The 17,437-nt window shown below is 29.1% G+C and overlaps 1 protein-coding gene across 1 annotated transcript in view; it reads right to left on the bottom strand.

Moving 5' to 3' along the window:
• Positions 1-3,740: 3,740 nt before the first annotated feature.
• Positions 3,741-17,437, bottom strand: part of LOC129916112 (retinol dehydrogenase 13) — a 31,403-nt gene continuing 17,706 nt past the window's right edge. The window contains exons 4-5 of the mRNA XM_055995900.1: positions 4,103-4,249; positions 3,741-3,998 (exon numbers count right to left, since the gene is read on the bottom strand). Of these exons, the coding sequence (XP_055851875.1) occupies positions 3,881-3,998; positions 4,103-4,249 (265 nt within the window). The 3' untranslated portion in view covers positions 3,741-3,880. The remainder of the gene's footprint in view (positions 3,999-4,102; positions 4,250-17,437) is intronic.

Raw genomic sequence — 17,437 nt, 5'->3', positions numbered from 1 at the left:
TGTTTCTGGATGTAAGCACAACTGTTAATAGGATTACCAAAGAGCTATGAATGGATCTTTCTGTAATATTGATATGAATTTGATTTTATCGTTTGAGAGCTCTGCTGCTTGTCGGAAGGCAATAAATTTCCAGCTGCGTCCTCAAACCCTCAAGGAAGATGAGATCTGTAACAAGATCAAAGAACTAAAAAAACCACAAGATAACTGTTACATAACTGTTACAAACAATGGAACCATTCATGGAATTAACATGGGCAAGCGCAAATTTTTTTTTTTTTAACTCATATTATTTTACTCCACTACCGCTTTCAATTAATATATTTATAACCGTCCATCCGTGGCTATGCCATGGCCAAAAAATCGGCATCTCGTATCAGAAACACCGATATCAACGATCAGCAACGAAAACCCGCAACAGTACCCACGCTCATGAATATCCCGTCACAGTACCACCCAGACTATTATTGGCAAGCACAACGTCTTCCCGCTATGTCAACATGCCTAATATATATTATAAAACTTTGTATAAGAATTTACCGCTTAAGTTATACGATTTACATTCAGTATGAACAGAAATATTAAGTACTTAAACTATATAATATTTCTGTTGATACTGGATGTGAATCGTATAACTTAACTATCGTATAATAATTTCCAATAAAATTCGAGCAATATAAATCAGTCAAGAAAGATTCACTGCAACTTAGGAAAGGCTGTTAGGAACTGAAAAGGAAGGTACACAAAAGTACGCATGTGCATTTGAGCCCCTATGCCCCTTAGAGATTACCCATTGTAAGTGTAATCGCCTACCATGCCCGAGGTTTTGAGTTCAAATCCAGCCTCCACCACCAAGCCATTTTTTTTAGGAGTACTGCATCTTATGAGTAATCAAACAAGCCTAAAAAACTGAGAAACTTATGTTAACTACTATGCAGACTACTATGTTAACTGAATCAGGATGCAACGTTCATCGGCAATAATTCAGCCAGTAATTCTTTTAACAAAATAAAATTAACCACTCCTGAAAAAATAAAAAAATAAAAAAGGACTGATTTCACGTAGGGAATTTTCGGGGTCACACGTCGTTGTCGCACCTTGCTTCTACTAATCGCAGTAAGGTTTATTTGAATTGCAACTTGCAACCTAATTCAGAACCGAAACCAATATAAATAACTTAAACCTTTGGCAGCTGATGGTTTAAAAAGTACACGGAGAAACAATACATGCCAATAGCAAATGAAATTAAGTTAACATATTTCTTCATAGTTTTTTGCCGTATTTAAAAAAAAAACGAGAAAATTTTCTTAATAATGCCAAAAGAAAAAATCCTTTTAAATTAAAGTAAACATCCTTTTATTTTTGTTTTGTAAGAATACAAATAAAATTAACAAAAAATCTTTTCTTCTTGAGCATATTTGTTTTGTTCAAAGTCTATGATTTATTTATTAGTCATGCGATTGAAGTTGAGTGTTAAAGAGCAAAAGTTCAGTTTTTAATATGTGATAAAAAAGGTGTTCTTTTGTTTTTTGTTTAAAATCAAAAGTTTTTGGATAAAAAAAAATAAAATAAAAATGTCTCTCATAACCGAAGGTATGTAAATTACTATTCTTCTTTAAAAAAAATCAAAAAAAAATTTCTTATATTAAAAAATTGAATCAGAAAATAATGAATTCTTAAAAAATCGTTTTTTAGTTTTTTCTCAAAATCTTCTGTTTAGGCAAATATTTAGCAGGTCTAAAAATAGAGAAATCATGATCAGTAAAAACTCTATTAGCCCGTATAAACACCTTTGCTAAATGTTTGCCTAAAATATTTTTTTTTTAATTTTTGAAATCGGCTTAGAAGGAATTAAAGTAAAAAAAAAATTTTAAAAATAATTTCTATTTCGTAAAAATTAATGGTAGCCACTTTTTCTTACTTTTGTTATTGTTTTAAAAGAGATTAAGTTATTTTTGAATTTTATATGCGTCATTTAAACAAAAAATTTGCTTTTATTTATGAGAAATAGTCCATAGTCTCTTTTTGCATAGTCTCTGGTTGCAATAATGATTAAGTCACGAAGTTGGTTTCGTAAACATCATTTAGCAATATTTGTGAAACAAAAAACTGTTTAAAAATGTTTAAATACCAATTATTTCTTTTGCTTAAGTATTCGAAATGAAAACATAGTATAACCCCTGCTAAATTTTATTTTGCTATTTATAGGAGTTTAAATAGATTTAACTATTTAATTTTATTATTATAACCAATTTTTCGTTTTGTAATTTCCTACTTGTTTTTAGATTTAAATGAATTTCATGTTTCAAGAAAAAAAATGATTGCACTTTATTTTTCAAGCAACAAAAAAAGTTTCGATGATAAATTCAAAGACATTGAATGCTATTTAAAAAATGAAACTTTTTGTGGTTCTAGTAATACCAATAATTTAACTTTCAAAATACGAAATTTTAAACACCAATTTAAAACAAAATAGACTCGTTCAAACCGAACAAAACAAATATTTTTGTCCAACGAAAAAACTGGCCCCTAATGAAATTATAATTTTCAAAAAATACCGTCCACCTGTTGGACGCCCCTCACTTGATTTTGAGTCAAGCAGTTTGCAGACAAAACGGATTCGAACTGCACATTTACGAAGTACTGTTCCAACAACAGAACTTATTTTCGCAACTCAAATGAGCCTACGAGCTGATGGTAAAAATCAACAAGCCAATTTGGTCGGCGAAGCAACATCATCTCCAGAACTAATAAATAAAATAAAAAACTATAATACCTATATTTTAAGTATTGGTATAAGAACTATTTACGATTTTTTACTGTTTGGAAAAGTGGCGCTGATTCCTTTAAAACACTTTTTTTGGAAGAGAAAACTGTATAATATGTTCAGTATAATCAAATATTGAAAATACAAACAAAATAAGCCGTAGTTGCAATCCTCTTTCTTTTTAAAATAATTAACCTCAAAAGTAGTAATTTTTGCAACTTCTAACGGTAATATTTCAAAAACGGGAGCTGATAGGATGTTTTTGATTCGAGTTCAGCACACCAAAAACCTTTAGAAAAGTATATCTTAGTCTCATCATCAAGAACGTTGTTGATATGTGATAATTAATATCACGAAACCACCATTTCTCCCCCACTGTGCGATGTAGCTAGGGTTTTTCAAATACATGTTAATACTCAGGAAACTGTGTAATGAATTTTTAGAATATTTTGGTAAGGAACTCCGAATGAAAACCTGTGCCCAACCTCTTAAACTCTTCAACGCTAAATCAGGTTAAAGGTGCGATCTGCTTTTACGACTTGATGTGGACTATTCTATAGGACGCAATCGTCTAGAGATCAAGCTGCCTTAAATTTTGAAGTTTTTTTTTTTCACTAGCTTCAAAAATGTGTTCAGTTGTCTTAAATTTTTTTAATTCTAAAATCAATCAAGTTTTCAATGATTTCTTCTGGAAAAACCAAGAACTTCAATTTTCAAACCAATTTATAACAAAAATATTAAATTTTCTTCAAGAACTAAATTTATGTTTCTAAGCTAACGATGACTGAGTGATGAGTGACAGATGAGATTCTATCAACCTTTGGCTCTTTGATTTTCCACCTGAATAATGACAACTATATTCAAGAAATCAACCGCACAAACCAATCAATTGTCAATTAAATGAAACCAAAATAAACCCTCAAGCCTCAAGTCAAAATCTTTACCTATGTATATTTGCTCAAACAAAAAGTCTCTCTTCCATCCTCTTCTTCAATATTATAATAATATTCAACCATCTTCTTCTTCCATCATCATCGTCTCTACTAGTATATTTTGTAAAGTCTTTTAAACATTGTTAAATTTATTATAATAAAATTGTTTTGAGGCATCCTTGTGCTAATCCTTTTCATCATCGCCACCTGTCAACTTCAGTACCCGCATTGTTTCCATGAATAATCTCTTTGCCAGTTCCTTGTCCTTTGCCATCTCTGATGGTGTTGCTATCTCACAATCGCTACAATCAAAATATACACAAGAAAAAGGATTTTAATTAATTTCATGAAAAGAGAGTCCTTATAGTCCTTTCTATGTTTTTGTTTTGTTATTATAAAAGCTTACTTAAAGTATTCGCCAGTAACATGCTTCAGTTGTGGATCAGTAGAAAGGCGTATGGCAGTTTGAGCGCCCTCCTGTGGATTTTTCATAAACAACCACATCCATGGAAATGTCATAAGCTTGACGCACATAGCCGACATCAAAGGTGAGCTTCAAAATTATAAGAAATAAGAAGAAGAAAAATTATATATAAAACAGAGGAAACAGGATAACAACATGTGTGTGTGAATTAAAGGTTTAAATATAACTATGGGAGGGAAAGAGAAGGGGATGTTTAATTTTCTGTAAATTTTGTTTAAATTGCTACAAATGCAAATGTTGATGCCACTAATTTTGCCCTAAGCTAACAAAAATCAGCCTTGACTTGACAGCAAAGTATTTTGCTGTAAGAGATTCCTTTCCTTTTCTCTGTTTTCTCTCCCATCAACATCGTATAATGCATTGAAAGAACAGGAAGGATATTTCCATTGCTGAATTTTCAATTTATTTCGAAATTAATTACAGAACCAAGGAGGGTTTTCCGTTTTCCCATTTTTTTTTTTTTTACTTTTTGTTGTGTTTCCTTTTTTTTTTCTGTGTTTCTGGGACTTTGTTTAACAGAAGGGTGTTGAAATTCGGGAGTATGGAGAGGAGCTTGTTTAACAATTTTATAGAGAACATTAGCGGGTAGTTAAAGGAGGCGGAATTATATTCATGCTGAAATGTTGTTGTCTGCTTGCGGAAATATAACCGGAATGTTATGGATTATTTTAGGTTTGTTTTCGTTCTTTTTTCTTAGTTTTTTTCTGTTCGGGTTCTTAAAAAGTTTTTAATATCCCTTTTCGATTTAAGGACTTTTGGTTTTATAGTCTGGGTGATGAATGAATAGGATGGAATGGAATGAACTCTTACCAAAGATTATATTATAGTCTGTGAATTGAGAAACTTTTAAATGATCATGGTTATGCTCTTAAGTTTAGTTCTATATGTAAATTTTGGTGGGTATCAGTCAGAAAATTTTAAGCTCTTTTTCGCTGTTTTGAGGAAATTCACTTTTAATATCTACTCGTTGTGCAAAAACGGACAGAAATTGTGGAGAAATGGGTCCCTCATCCAGAGAGAACTATTCGATTTCCAAAAAATTGATGTTGTTTGAAAAGCAATGTTACGAAAAACATCTAGTCTTAGGCGCCAATAGTAAAAAGCTAAGATTTCCATATCGGTCATCTGAATTGATTGTACTTTCATTGGCTTAAAGGATGGATACCTTTTTGTTCTTTGGCACAGATCTGCATTGTATTCAACTATTCATTACCCTAAAAAGTTGTTGCACCTGTTGTAAGGTTTATGGGACCAATTAAGGACCAATATTTTTTAAATTTTACATTTTTTCAAAATTTGTATAGCAAACACAACACTGATGGTTGGTATCGGAAAAAGGGTCATAAAATATTTTGCAGATAACACTGGTCGGCAAAAACAACCAAAAAAAAGTCAGGACCAAAAATTTTATTATGTGATTTGAATTGTCTTCAAAAATGTTCAAAATCCAAAAATTATACATATTATACATATTTTCCGTAAATCCAAATCAAGAGTCACAAATTGAAGTAAGCTTCAAAAAACCATTAGTTATGTTAAAGTTTTGAAATATTATTAATTTCTATTTCCAGAAATAAATATATTTTATAGGTAACACAAAATATTTCTTTTTACTGATTACAAAAGCAGTGTTGCAATATTTAACGGTAAAAAATAATTTGAATTTTTCAATTTTTTTCTTTTCTAGGAACTTAAAACAAAAATTATTGCGAAAAAAATAATTTTGTAGCTTTCCTCATTCATTTCCTATTCAATTTGAAGTCTTAACAGTGCACTTTTGCAAAGCTACAATTTCTAGAAAAGAAAAAATTAAAAAATGCAACTTTTTTTTAAATTTTGTTTACTACATATGTATGTATGTGTGAGGTGTCGTTTTGTTTTAGAGGAATCTTAAATAACAAAAAATTTTATACAGCTACAAAATCGGTGTTTAATCAATTCATATGAATTTAGGTTTCTTCAAATTTTTGAAAACAAATTTAGAATTTCGCAATTTTTTTGGTTTTTTAAATAATACTTTTGAGTTTATGTAAAAGACATAAGACCTTGTTATTTTTAAAAGTTTTGGAGTTAAATAATTGAGGTTTGCATACAAAATTTTGGTTTTAAAACTTTCAATTACTGGCAAGAAAAAAAAATTTAAAAAGTTATTCTTTCAAAATGTCTGCACTGGCCTGAGCAAACGGGAAGTGCACTTTTTAAACTTAGCATTTAAATGAAAAATTACTTGTTGCAGCGATAAAAACGATGACTTTGGAATTGAAAAGCATTCAAAAAGCTTCAAATTTGGATGTCAGCCAAACCTTTGTTTTAAATAATTTCAGATTTTTTCCGCTAACTTTAGACTTATTTTAGCTGAAAATTCAATTACTCAAATACCATGCGCAAGCTTAAATTTTTTATTATAATATTTCGTATTAGTATAGTTTTGCAAACGATCCAAGTAATAGCTAGCGAAATGAAAGCTATTTTGTCCTCTATATTCTGGATTTTTCTAATCCTGACTTTAAAATGTAAATGATCAAAATATTACACAAATGTAAACTATTTTTATTGCTTATTATGTAAAAAAAAAATTTAAAAAAAACACTTTCTTAACATAGATTCAAAAAAAAGTTACACATACGCCCCCGTGACCGCTTGAGTTTAAACTTTATAGTTGATATAAAAGTGATACGAAATGGACTCTTAGTTTTGTGTTTTAACTCTCTAGGACACGTGACATATTTTGACGGAACGCCAAATGTGCCCTTAATTATGAAAGTGGACTAAGTCACTCCTAAAAATGGCATCAAATCTAGCCTAAAAATAATTATTATTTAAATGGTAAAGTTTATTTGATCGCGAAATTGCAGTAAATATATTTCTTTTTTGCTCCTTCAGTGATTTCATAAAAGAAATACAATTAAATCGTTATAAGAAAATTATTATGTATGTTTTTCTTTAACCAATGCAAAAAGTGACTTAGTCCACTTTCATAATCAAGGGCACAAATATCAATAACAAAAATTACTACAACTTAAAAAATACGTTTTCTTGATGTTTTTCTTACAAAAACAAGAACTGTCCGAGTTTGATTTAAAATCTGCTACCCAACATAAAAACTCGTGAAGTTTTGCTTTTGATTAAAAAATTTCTGATCTTGGACATTTTGACATTTTAATTCTTTTCTTTTTTCAAGTCAACTATAGCCAAAATGCCAGTTGTTCAAGCATCAATTTTTTTTTTTCATTTTAAAAATGTTAAACTTATGATATCAGTATCTCCCTATTCTCTTGAAACTCAGACTGTGTTAACATTTGATCATATCAGTGTTATTCAACCCCTAAACTTCAATGAAAAAGCAAAATTTTATTAAATTTTCTTTGTTAATTAAATAAACATAAAAAATTATTTTAATTAAAATTGAAAGAATCTTTTGCTCCATCTTTCTATTCTCAAGGTTCCAAGTGCAATGGCAATCAAGTAACAAAACACACAACAAATATTGTGAACAAAAAAGTTTCAAAGAAGATTAAATCAAAGTTTTCCTCAACAAAGACACAAGAAAAAGAAGAAAATAAAAAAAAAAAAAAACTTTGAAAAACAAGAAAAGTTTGTCATTTTTGAAAAGAAGAAACTTGTATACATTTATGTTTCAAAACTGATTAAACATGTCCTCTCTCTTTCATTGCGCCATCATCGTTCAGAGATCCCCCAATAAATGACATGACCCCTGGTCGAATTCATTATGATAAAAAAAATGTTTTGTTAAAATTCTGTTACAGGGACCTTCGACAGGACAAATTTAAATTTTTTGTTCCTCATAATCATATAAAAGTGAAAGCGAGAGGGAACATAGCTATTCTGAATGAAAAAAATGATGGAAATTTGTCACTATTATTAAAAAAAAAAAATGTTTAAAACAAGACGAAATGACATAATTCCCAGAATAAAAGAAAACTAAGAAAATTCCATTAAAACTCCTGCCAAAATCTATATCGCGCCTCTCTGCCGTCACCAGCGCCACCCACCCTATTCCCACAATTATGTGTGTTTTTTTGAAACTTTTTAACGCCAACCGCTCCAAAAACTCTTCAGGGCTCAAACTGGCTGCGATGATGTGCCTGCGGTTATGTATGAATGAAGCATAGATACCGTTGTAATTTAAATTCCCTTTAAATCTACTCTAACTCCCCCGTTTAGGAATCAGGATAACGAAGAGAAATACAACGGTGTATTGAGGCAGGTGCGGGAGTAGGAAAAAGTGATGATGGAAAATTGTTGTTGTTACTTCTTCAACCAGAATTTTAGTCCTGGGGGAGCATCGACGTCGTCGTTGTTCGTCACCGCCGTTTCTGTCAGTGTCGTCGTCACCATTGTTGTTGTTGTCGTCTAGGTTTTTGTGGCATTTTCAATTTGGCGGTTTTTGTTGATGCTGATGATGGAGGGAATTAAATCAGCACCTCGGTTAGCCACAGAGTATAAAACCGCCTCATTAAATCGAACTGTGGAAAATCGCGGTTCACTTTGGCATTGGAATCTAATTAATTTATTTGATATTCTTGTGTTTATTTTTTTTTTTTGTACTTGCACCTTTGACCCGTAGCTTATTTACTATTAATCGGATTTGGAAAAATGAAACGAGCGATGGAGTTGATGTTGGTCATCACAAATACTAAATTTCAATTTTGGGGAGGTTTTTGGAATGTTTCAATTTTATTTGGTTACAATGATTAAATTAAGCGGGTAAGGAAGTATAAACCCGCTTAGTATAATTGTGTTGGTGTAGCTTTATCACTTTCAGTTAATTAGTTTTTTCTACCACATTTTTGATTACCTACGTTTTTTGTTTGAATGTTCGAAATAGGTTTAACCTAAAAAATATAATTTAACTGAGGTAAAAAAGTATAGCTTTTCAAACACCAAGCCATCAAAAGTTCTAATGAAAAAAAGAATTAAACCGTAACTAATTTTTTGTGAACAATACATTTTAATTTGAAGCAATTAAAAATTATTTAAAACTACCTCAACCAAGTTTTTTTAAGTTCTTTTTCTCTCAACAAAATCATCAAGTGAACTTTTTAATTTGACCAAAAAACTATGGCATTTGATCCTGAAAAACTTATAATTTAAATTTATATATAAACAATTTACCTACATAAAAGTAGGTATTTAAAATGTATACAAAAGTCTACAGCAGTTAGAAGGAGGAAACTTTTTGTGGCCATTATAACATAGGTACCAACCTACCTTCTCTCTTTTGAAGAGCAGAAAATATTTTCAAGTGAACGAACAAAAACTTATTCTTCAACCTCTCTCAAAAAAGATAGGTATGCAATTTATTTTAAATATAATTCTAAGAGTTTTCCATCATCATCAACAAAAATGTTATAGATTAAAGGTTATCGACATAGACTTTTTAAAAGGCCAATTTAAAAATAATTGGTTTCTAAAGAAAATTTTGACATTTTTTTTTTTTTTGGTTATAAAAGAAAATTGTTGACATATTTTAGAATATCTCTTGGAAACTATGAAGTCTAGTGAATTCCTAAGAAAAATAAACCACAAGAATTTCTTAGAAGGAAAAATCATTTTGATATCTTATTTTCTTTTCTTTGTGTTCGCAGGTAATCAAGAAGGAGCTAAGGAGGATTGATTTAAGTTAATATACAGCATTTTCTTCACTTCAAACAAGATTCCAAGAATATCAACCTAAAACACAAAATAATAAAGGAAGCAATAAAATTATTTCCACAGGTAATTCTGAGAAAAGAACAAGTAACATCGAATTTATTTTATTATCTAATAAGTAACTTTTCAGTTCTAATTCAAGTTTATTTACAAAATGAAGCCTAAGGAACTCTGTTTTCATAAGAAAAAAATATTTGTAACTTGCACCCAACTGATTTAGCTCAAAAGTTATTAATATTTTTGGCTCCTGAAATCCCGAAGCAAATATCAATTTATGAGATAAACCAAACAATAAATACTTAGGTATAGCAGAAATTAAGATGAACGATTAAGATTAAATATCTGAGTTAGTTGCCCAAAGCCTAAGAGAATATTCTGACAAGAGTCACAAATCAATTTCGTTAAGGAAAATAATCAAATGGATTTTAATAATTTACGTGTACCTCAAAGTTAGTTCTGAGATGCTACATAATTTATCTTTTTGAAGTTATACTTCTTATGGGAGGGTGGGTATGAAAATTTACTTTTTGACAAGAATGTCAAAGGGATTATGACGCGATCACCCTGGGTAGCAGGGCTGTCGTTTCACCTTTAGAGTAGGCAGTACTTTAGTATTTAAAAATGCAGTACGCCGCATAAACGAATAACATAAAACACACAACACGTTGCAAGTTACATGTTTCATGTGGCAAGTTGCATGTGGCAAGTTGTATGTGGCAAGTTGCATGTGGCAAGTTGCATGTGGCAAGTTGCGTGTGGCAAGTTGCATGTGGCAAGTTACTTGTGGCAAGTTGCATGTGACAAGTTGCATGTGGTAATTTCCATGTGGCAAGTTGCCAGGATTGCAAAAAGCTCACATTTCAGCTCAGCTCAAATTTGAGCTAGGTACCCTAGCTTAGCTCATTTGAGCTGAGCTGAAAGTGAGCGCCCCAACTTCCAACGCCTATATCTCGGAATTTTGAAGAAAATGAAAAAATATTTTGTTGATGCCAAAAGGTAGCGGGGACTCTAACCTACATTTGGGTACAACTCTCATCCCTGTAGGTCCACGCGTTCTCAAACCGGGAGAACTTAAAAGTAAAAAAAAAATAAGGACGATTCTGAAAAAATAGGCATGATGTGGCGGTTTAACATGGAAGGCGATTTTTTAAAAATCTGACAATGTGCAAAGCGTAGTCCCATGGCACAAGCTATCATTTGGCATCACTCCCAAAAATTGCTCTCAAGCGGTTTAGCTTCCAGGAGCGTTCAAAGATTCGGGGATTTTTCGAAAAAAAATTTTAACCCAACTTTCAAACTCGATTTTCTCGGAATTTTGAAAAAATTCGAAAAACCGGATTGTACCGAAATTTTTTTTATGATAAAAAAAGAAATATTTTACTAAAAAAATAGAAATATATTTACTATTAAAAAAACCAAGAGAAAAGATCACGAAAAATTATTTGTTTTATTTATAAAAATATCCATGTGTTAAAATAATTCCATTAATAACTAGAACCAAACATCTTAAGCTATGGTGTTCTATAAAAGTTTAAAATATCTTCATATTTCATTATACTTTCCAAATAAAAATCAATGTATCCTCTCACCCATCACAGCTCAGCTCACTTTACCTTAGCTCACCCAACAGCTCAGCTCACCCGACAGCTCAGCTCAACCATCAGCTCAGCTCACTTTCAGCTCAGCTCAAATGAGCTGAGCTATGGTACATAGCTCAAAAGTGAGCTAGCTCAAAATTTAAGCTGAGCTGTGAGCTGAGCTCAGCTCACTTTTGAGCTTTGTAGCAACCCTGCAAGTTCCATATTAAAACATAAGTAAATTTCACAGAATAAATTGAAAACTACATGGACGCAAGGAGGATGAAAGAATTAATTTATTGTTCACTTGATAAAAATGTAAAAAAAAACGAAGTGTAGATTAATTAATTTAATAATAGAAATTAAAAATATCAAATGAAATTCATTTACATATACTGAATGAGAAGTATAACTTCAGTCGCGTGTACATGTGTACACACACTCTTTTTTTTTCTTATAAAACAACAGGACATATTCACACAGTCATAGTAACACGTGCCAAGTAATTATAAAAATAAATTTTATAATATTTTACATTACCTATACTTATGGAATCTATTATATTGAAGTTTGGTTTTGTGTACGTTCGCTAACCGGCCACACCGGCTGACTTATTTTCTTAATTTTTTTTTAAATCAAAGAGGCATAAGAGGCAGGCATGGAAAAGTCGATACAATTGTATCGAATTTGATACAAATGAGTTTGCTCGAGTACAAAAATACAACTTGTCTAAATTCGATACAATTTTTTAATCTGTGTCTTAAAAATTCTTTTGCAATCTAAGATTTCAAATACCTACAGAAGAATTTGAAAGCATTAACAATTAATCTATTCTCATATTTTTTGAACCAAAAGAAATGTAACAATTTGAGTGTAGTGACTTGTTTATTGAAAATATTTATAAAACTGATCAAGCTGTTCTATTTTTTTCGAAATTAATCAGCAAATATTATAATCTAAAAACCAAAAGTGCACTTTTATTTTTGGGTCCTCACAATTTTTGCATTTTATAATTTTTTTTTAATAGGTATTTGTAGTCTGCTGTCAATATATGTATACTTTTTCCCACATATAATTTTATACCGAAATTAAATAAAAATTACTCTTTTACGCAGAAAATAATGAAATGTATGTATATGGAAAATTTAAGAGTTTTCGCAAATATAACATTTTGTTTAAATTTTAAATTAATTTCTCATGTGAAAAATACATTTCAATACAATTGTACCCATTTCAGTACAATAGAAATAAAATTTTCAGTACAATTGAAAAATGCCATTTTCCATCCCTGATAAGAGGAGAAGGTTTAAGGAAAAAAAAAATTAAGATTTTATAGGGTAAATAGGGGTAACACGACATTGAAAAAAGAGGCTATTTTCTAAAGGATAAGTCGTAAAGAGTTGATTTTTTTTTAATCATAGACAAATTTATTGTATAGTTAAAAAAAGTATTGAAAAAATTCAAAAAAAAAATTCAAAACCAAGTTATGAAGGTTTTTTTTACAGTTATAGACCTTCGACAAAAGACTAATTACAGGTACGCAAAATTTTGCACATAAATTTGAGTTACACCATTAGAAAGATATAAAAAAAAATTAGGGGTCTAATACGGATTTTTTTCATAGGCCCTGTATTTTGAAATACAAATTTTTGAAAAACAACTAATTTTTAGGGACATTTTTGATTAGTCTTTTATTTTTTTGTAATTTTTAAAAGTCTGCAAAAAATCTCAAGCTTATAGGTAATATCGCTTTTAATCATGCGCATTAGGGTGTCCGTTATTTCCCAAAGTGATGTTTTCGGGGGAGACACCCTCTAGAGCGAAAGCTTAGGGCCTAAATAAGGGGAATTTAGCAAAAAAAATTTGTTTGGGGGTCATTAACCCGTGCCTCTAGGGTCATACTTTCCCCATACAAATTTGTATGGGAAATTTTTAACTCATACATAAAATTTTTTTTCTCTCGCGTTAAATCATATTTTTTTTTAATGTTTGATAATTCTGGTTGGAAAACAGTTACTTTAAAAGATCACATTCAAAATTTCCCGTTAAAAATTTTTTTTATATTTTATTTCGGTTTTTGAAATTATTAGCTGTTTTCGTGGTTTTTGCTTTCACCTATCACACAATTTTAAATGCAGTTTTATTGTTTTTTAATTCTTTTCAAATATTGCATTCACAAATTTGTGAATAAATAAAAAATTTCAATTTTTTGAATTTTTTTTTTTTAGTTTTTGCAGTTTTTATAATAAATAAATATTATTAAATACTTTACCCTTCCTTGTTTGCAACTTTTTTGATGCAATTTTTTAGGTGAATAATTTTTAAATAAAATTGAATAAAAATATTGTAAACATATCTTTTGTAGTTCGAGAAAAATAAATTTAAACGTATAAAAACGGCAAAAATTGAAATTTTTGATTTATTCACAAATTTTTGAATGCAATATTTGAAAAGAATTAAAAAACAATAAAACTGCATTTAAAATTGTGTGATTTTTGAAATTTTTGAAAAACAACTAATTTTTAGGGACATTTTTGAGTAGTATTTTATTTTTTTGGAATTTTTAAAAGTCTGCAAAAAACCTCAAACTTATAGGAAATATAGGTTTTAATTATGCGCATGAATGAGTATTTGGCATAGGCCACTTTTGCTAAAAGTTTAAAAGTGAATACTTTTAAACTCATTTTATGAACTTTTCGAGTTTTGATCCTCTTTATCTTTTGAAAATTAACTAATTACAGAGTCGAAAATCAGAAATAAATACAAGAAATGGCGGAACGAAGTCCCCCGGGTCAGCTAGTACCTTAATAATTCCTTTGTTAAACTTTGTCCTTACATCGGAGCTACTTTTTTTTATAAGAACAAGAACGTGCGTGTACTGTATTCTATTTTATTTCGTTTTGGGAGTTTGTATTTGTATTAACGTATTGAACAAATTCTACTACTTGTACAAGTTCTACGCAGGTATTTATTCCTTACAGAGAAAAAGACCACTTTAAATTATGCGGATTTCTGCATGGTTTTTTGCCAAGATGACTTCCGTCTAAAATTAAACGGGAATCCACTTAATTTAAGACATAAATCTTCTTATTTTTATGATAATGAGAAGATTTTCATCTTAGATTAATTATACGAAAGTCATCTTGGCAAAAAACTATACAGTAATCCGCAGAGGGGTTTTTGGAGTTCATTTTTTTTTTTTTGCCAAAAAACAACACATGAAAATTTCATAAAAGTTTAATTTTCTTGAAAACGGCTGCTTTTAAAAAATCCAAATGTAAGTTTTAGACAAAGCCTATCTTTTCATGGAATTTTTATTTTGAAAATCATTTATTAATGGTACCTGTCATAAAACCGTTTTTTTTTTTTTTTTTAAATCTGATTTTCTACCAAACTACTGATTACAATGCAACGAAATTTCTTATACAAAAGCATTTATATATTTTAATATATAAATCTGAAATAATACTTAAAATTAAAAGATAATAATTTTTCGGATTTTTAAAAAAAAATTTGCAAATATTTTAGTAGAGTACTCTAAAGCAAATTATTTGGGAACCCGGCCGAACAGCTCTGATTTTGACGATTTTTTTTTTCAAACGTAGGTAATTAAAAATACTTTAAAGTCTATAGATTAAAAATTGCCGGTGTTGCCGTATTGTTTTTTAAAATTAAAATTAATTTTTTTTTAACAAAACCATTTTTTTTTTGCTTAAACTTCATAAAACAAATGATAGCAAAAGATTCTCTAGGTAATTTAAGGAAAATATATAAAAGGCAGTAAGGGACAATCTTCCATCGTTTAAGCGATAAATGCAATTTTCTAACATTCTGACCTCAAACACAAAAGAAATATTTTGAAAATAATGGCCACACCTACAATATTTTAAAATACATTTTTAAAAAGCCAGAAGCTCATTCTTATCTCTTAAATTTAATCAAGACTTTTTGAAAAAATGGTCCTCAAACTCAGAATTAAAAAAAAAAAATGTTATTAGAAAAATTTAAAATGACTTTTTTCCAAACTTTTTCTAATAAAATATGAATTTATTTAAAAAAAATGTTTGGTCATAAATATAATCAGTTGAATTTCGAAGCAAAAAAGGTAAAATATATCACACTTTTGAAAAAAAAAAAAAATGAAAAATTACTTCAATTTCAATGGTATTTTTTTTTATTAAAACTGAATTTTTGCATTGAAATAATTAATTTTCTCAAAGACTGTGGTAAATAGGAACTTTAAATTTTTGCTATTTAACTTTCAACAGTAAGGGTTATTAAATGAATAAAAAATAATTTTATGTTTAGATGTTGAACTTTAAAAAAAAATAAGTTACATTTTTTTTCAAAACTTTTATTAAAAAAAGTTCTTCGAAAATAAAATACTTTTAAATTTTTTTCATAAACCGTAATACATATTGACATTTCCTTTTATAATTTGAAATCATAATAAATGCGGCCAAAAAAATTTGAAAATAAATGCATTTTATATTACGACCAAGTTTAAAAAACGACATGTTAAAATTTTTTCAATAATTTTTTTTTTCAAAAATCTGAGTTCAATTACCATTATTTCAAAAGCCGTTCATTCAATTAACTTAATTTTAATTTTATATATATGACTAAGCTTCTAGCTTTTAAAAAATGTATATTTGAATATTGTAGGTGTTGCCGTTGTGTTCAAATATTTTTTTTTGTGTTTGAAGTCAATTAATAAGAAAATTGCATCTATCGCTTGAACTATGGAAGATTGTCCCTCACTCCTATATATTTTTTTTTCCTTGAATTTCCTAGACAATCTTTTGGCATCAATTAATTTATGAAATTTAAGAAAAATTTTTGAAAAAAATTTGTTTCTGTTCACAAAAATCTTCAATTAAATTTAAAAAATCAAAACGGCAATACCGGCAATTTTTAATCTATAGACCTTAAAGTATTTTTAATTACCGACGTTTGAAAAAAAAGATCATCAAAATCTAAGCTGTTCGGCCGGGTTCCCTAATATTGCCAATTTTTGAGCTTTAGTTACTCCACTAAATTTTCGAAAACAGGACATTGAATTATTTTGAAATTTTGTTTTTTGATATTGATTAGTGATTTCTACAAAATGGCATACCAATTTAAAAACTTTTTTCAAAAAAAATTAATTTATATAAAATTAGTTTTATTTTTTAAAACGGCTCTAACGATTTTGAATTTTTTTTTTTTTCTAAAAATGTTTCTTATTAAAAGAAATGAAATTTCATACTTGTTTTGGAACTCTTTTGATTTCAGATGTTGTTTTCGCCTTTGAATCAAAACTTTTTTCATAAAATCTTTTAAAAATTTTAGCAACTTAAACCTTAAGAGCAATTTTCGTGCGACTTAGTCGTGCATTTTATTTTTAATGCAAAACTTTTGTTTGTCTGTCGGTAAATACCTCTAGCTACAGCCTTTACTAGTAAAGCGATTTTCTTCAAACATGGTTGTTAACGGTTTTAGGTGATACCCCAGAAGTGAAATATAATTTTTTTATAAGGACTAAAAACAAGGGTACCTGCAGTATAATGGAAATAGAAAAGTTAATTTTTTATCAAAAACGGCCCTATCGATATTGATTAATATTTGTGTGTGTTGTGTAATACTACAAACAAGATACAATTTTTAAATTTAAAAATCCTTCTGGACTTTTATTAAGGGCACCTGCCATAAAACCTTTTTTTTTGGTTTTGAAAACATTAAAACTCTAAAATAAATTTAAAAAACACATTTCTGGATTTTTAAAAAATATTTCAATTTTTTTTTTTTGAAAAATTTACGTTTTGAACACGGGTCAGTGAATTATTTCGAAATTTCGTTTTTAGGTATCAATTAATCATTTCTTCAAAACGGCATACCTACCATATTATTTTTTTTTTATCTTTCCAAATGAATATCTTGTTGCTATATAATCCTCATCAAACTTTTTATGTAGAGAAATTTACTAAAGAAAACTATAATTTCGATGCTTGATGGTTCGGTACATTCT

The sequence above is a fragment of the Episyrphus balteatus genome, chromosome 3, assembly GCF_945859705.1.
Source record: "Episyrphus balteatus chromosome 3, idEpiBalt1.1, whole genome shotgun sequence".
NCBI classification, from domain to species: Eukaryota; Metazoa; Arthropoda; class Insecta; order Diptera; family Syrphidae; genus Episyrphus; species Episyrphus balteatus.
The sequence above is the reverse complement of the archived record's forward strand: the minus strand, read 5'-3'. Positions and strand labels throughout refer to the sequence as shown.